This window comes from Cyprinodon variegatus, unplaced genomic scaffold (assembly GCF_000732505.1).
Source record: "Cyprinodon variegatus isolate N-32 unplaced genomic scaffold, C_variegatus-1.0 Scaffold342, whole genome shotgun sequence".
Lineage (NCBI taxonomy): Eukaryota > Metazoa > Chordata > Actinopteri > Cyprinodontiformes > Cyprinodontidae > Cyprinodon > Cyprinodon variegatus.
Window position 1 is genome coordinate 745206 of NW_015150795.1, and position 3731 is coordinate 748936.

The following is a 3731-nucleotide window of genomic DNA, read 5'->3' on the forward strand; positions in this document are numbered from 1 at the left end:
GCAGCTGGACCCACCGGTGGGTCCGTAGGGTTCTAGGGGTTAAGGGTCTTGTTCGGGAACCCAGAGTGGAGGCTGTGGAGATCATACCAGATACTTGCAACCATCTCAGAACAAGAGTGCACTGCTCTAATCACTAGGCCATCACTCCCATCTAATGCATTATGCTCTTGACATGCAGATGCACACTCATGATACACACTTAAGATAAAGACGCAAGCGAAAACTAAGCACAGTCTCTCCTAAAGTTCAGTTTGTTTTAATTATGTTTGCACAGCTTCAGTTAGTTTTCGTTTCTTTTTGCAAGGTCTAGTTTTAATTAGTGTTGCACCGATACTGATACTAGTATCAGGCAGGGCCCCAATCCAGCACTAAAATGATCGGTATCGGCGAATACCAACAAATAGAGCACCTATACCATTTTGAGAGTCAAAAGTTTCTTCAACTATTGTCACCCTTTCCAGGTAAGCAATAAAAAATTCTACTAGATCCACTTTTTATTAGTCCTTTTTTCTGCGTCTCAAAGGTGGCAGCAGCTAGACAAAAACATGATGGCAATTATTTTACATCCAAGTAGTCAATTTCAAACAGATGGTATCAGTATCGGTCAATGCTGCACAGACAGGTATTGGGTATCAGTATTGGGGCCAAAAAATGGCATCAGTGCAACACTTGTTACTTCAGTTCATGAAAATGTTTTTTTTAATTCCAGTTCTTGACATTTTGTAAGTTTAACCTAATGATAATAACCTTGTTGACAACAATACGATCGCTGACGGGTGCAAATGCACAGAAACGACGAAACGGGATGGAAAAACGTGTGATGCAAACTCCAATAAAACACAAGAACAACAAGAAAAAAACATAAAAGAAAGGCACTGCAAACAAAACATGCTGCAGTCACTGAAAATAGAAACAAAATCCTAAAATTAATCAAAAGATGCAAACAAAATAAGATGCAACCACAGAAAGGAAATAATGCAATTAGGTAAAAATCAGAAACCTTGCTCCACTAAACAGAAATGCTGCATAACGCTGCTACAGGGAGTCAAACAAAGAACAAAGCTTGCCGAACCAGACGCTCCGTACAAACAGGAAGTCTAACTTTAATGCACAAGTTAAAAAAATAATAAAAATGTTAAAATACAAAAGGAGACATTTATCCTGTTTCATTTTCTATTCTTGTTTCAGTATTACAGAAAAACAGCACCTTATTGTAACATAAGTAACACTCTGATCTAACAGAGTTTGTTCTGAGTTTGGCTCCCTCTAGTGGTCTGGAGCATTTCTATTTTGTTGCAGTGAATTTGCTGCTGTTTTAACCATTTGTAACATCTCTTTCTGTGATTACAGCATTTGTTATTTGCAGTTGTTTTGATCGTCGGTTTTTGCTGCACCATATTTTGTTTTGCAGTTTTTTTTTCTGCAGAATTTGATTGCAAAACAAAATATGGTGCAGCAAAAACTGACAATCAAATGCTGCAGAATTTGATTGTCAGGTTTTGCTGCAGCATACTTTGTTTTGCAGTCTTTTTCTGCAGCATTTCTTTTGATCGTCAGTTTTTGCTGCAGCATATTTTGTTTTGCAGTCTTTTTCTGCAGCATTTGTTTTTGTCCTTGCATATTTTGCAGTTTGCAACACACATTTTCGCAGCTTGTTTCGTGGTTTGCAGGGCGTTTGCACCCGCTGGCCACCATACAACTGAAAGAAAGAAACCCGATTGTTTTGCTTTGTTTCTGTCTTTTTTAACCCAGAATGATGGAGAGTCTAAATCTTCTGCGCTATCTGCTTATGCAAGACAAGGAACTGAGGAGAAACGTGAGTCAGCTTCATTTGTTTAGTTTGATCCATGCAAAGAACAAAGAACAAATATAAACAGCTTTTTTAACTTTCAGGCTAACATGTGGGAGGACTTCTGCAGGATCAAAGATGACTACCTAAGAATGCTGAGAGTGAGCATCAGCATGTCGAGAGCATATTACTCTGCTGAGATGAAAGCACTGAAGGAGGATCAAAGGCTGAAAGCAAAAGGTTAAATTTAGCTGCTAAACAGACAGAAAGACAGAAACACTTCCCTTTATTTCTGTGTCTGTTCGTCCTGCAGAGGCTAAGGAGAAAGCTAAGTCTACCAGACTGTTAAGACCCATAACGGTGAAGCATGACAAACTCCCTCACATGTCTCCAGAGATCCAGCACCAGGTAGAGATTTCTGGTCTTTTAATCGAAGGTTTTAGAGAATAAACAGAAAAGCAAAGGTTGTTTTTGTGACTCAGGTGCTGCAGAGCGCTTTGGTGACATTCGACTTGATGGAAAGTCTCATCGTCCGGATTGACGAGATCACAGAGGAAAAGCTGGAGGAGCTTCACTGACACCGATCTGCTTGGGTTTTTGGCTGATAACAGAAAGCCTTCAGCGGTTCCAAATGTTTATTTAAGCTTTTGTTGAAATTATTTGACCAAACAGAGATGAAAACAGTTTGCATCTGTGCTACTTATGCTTCACGTAGCTTCGTGTACGAACTCTGGTGGCATGGATCATAACATGCCTTTCAGCATTTCCCACACAGGACTGGACTCGACGATGCGGGCCCGGGCCAAAGACATCCGCTCTCGGATTTTATCCACGTGCGGCTTGCTGGTGGCCTGCAGGAAGTTAATGTTCGTCTTTACTTCGAACTAAGAACAACAGAAAAGAATGACTGCTTTCCTAAATAATCAGTTACCTTGGCAACCGTCAGCATCGCTTTTGTTATCTGAGGAGCGTTTCGTACAGGAAGGACCTTCAGATTGCTGCCAAGAAATCTGAAAATAAAGTTTTCATCTTTCTTTATTCACTCGACTTGATTATGTATAGAACTGTTAGTGAAATGTTGTCTCTAAGTTATTCTGGGTCTCTAATAAAGGGAATGTTTCCATGCAAAGATGGCAGACATTGATAAGATGTACCTGTGCTGAATGTGAGCCAAAACCTTCAGCTCTTTGCTGCCATTAAAGGGAGAATAGAGAAGCAAAAAGCAGTTCCTGTGAACTTGGACAAACTTTTCAATCCGTTCATTCAATCCGGATTCCTGTAGAGGCTCTGGGACGTCTTTAGGATCCACCAGGAGAAACGCAGTCCCTAACGAATTAAAGGAAATTAAACTTCATACAGCAAAGAAAAGCTTTATTAATGATAACAAGATTTTAATCCCAACACTAAAAAGACTCATAACATGGGGAAGATTTAGGTTTACAGTTGTTTTCATTCAGGAAAGGAGTTTGTATCTGATAATAAACGGGAAATAAAGCTAAATCTATTTTTCTTAAAATACATGCATTAAAATGTTAAGTGAGACACTTTAACAATGGCATAAGACAGTTTAATTTGAAATATATAAAAAAAAGAGTTGCATTGTCTTATTTCAAGAGCATATCTATTTTAAGAGTAAAAATACTCATTCTGCCAGCAGATTATCTATTATTCACCTGCTCAAATTAAAGATAAATTCACTTAATTTAAGTAACTTTTACTTATTTTAGATCCATTTTGCAGTGTGTAAAAGCAGGATCATTATTACCATTTTAATTAAAACAATTTAGATAGTTTTAAAATTGTCTTTATTTAACATACTAGAATAAGCTTTTTTTTTTTTTTGCTTTCCTTCCCTTAAAGGAAAATTCCGGTTTTTAACACTTTTAGCCCATTTTCTGTAGTGTCCAGGATGAAATCGAATGATCGACACCAACATTTTGAC

The 3731-nt window shown here is 38.2% G+C and overlaps 2 protein-coding genes across 2 annotated transcripts in view; one reads left to right on the forward strand and one right to left on the reverse strand.

Moving 5' to 3' along the window:
* The window catches only part of LOC107091532 (glomulin-like), a 20746-nt gene extending 18369 nt beyond the window's left edge, over positions 1–2377 (forward strand). Inside the window, exons 14-17 of the mRNA XM_015385513.1 lie at positions 1753–1816; positions 1894–2029; positions 2103–2197; positions 2272–2377. Of these exons, the coding sequence (XP_015240999.1) occupies positions 1753–1816; positions 1894–2029; positions 2103–2197; positions 2272–2367 (391 nt within the window). The 3' untranslated portion in view covers positions 2368–2377. The remainder of the gene's footprint in view (positions 1–1752; positions 1817–1893; positions 2030–2102; positions 2198–2271) is intronic.
* The window catches only part of LOC107091543 (chromosome unknown open reading frame, human C1orf146), a 2958-nt gene continuing 1462 nt past the window's right edge, over positions 2236–3731 (reverse strand). The window contains exons 3-5 of the mRNA XM_015385526.1: positions 2944–3115; positions 2721–2799; positions 2236–2640 (exon numbers count right to left, since the gene is read on the reverse strand). Of these exons, the coding sequence (XP_015241012.1) occupies positions 2533–2640; positions 2721–2799; positions 2944–3115 (359 nt within the window). The 3' untranslated portion in view covers positions 2236–2532. The remainder of the gene's footprint in view (positions 2641–2720; positions 2800–2943; positions 3116–3731) is intronic.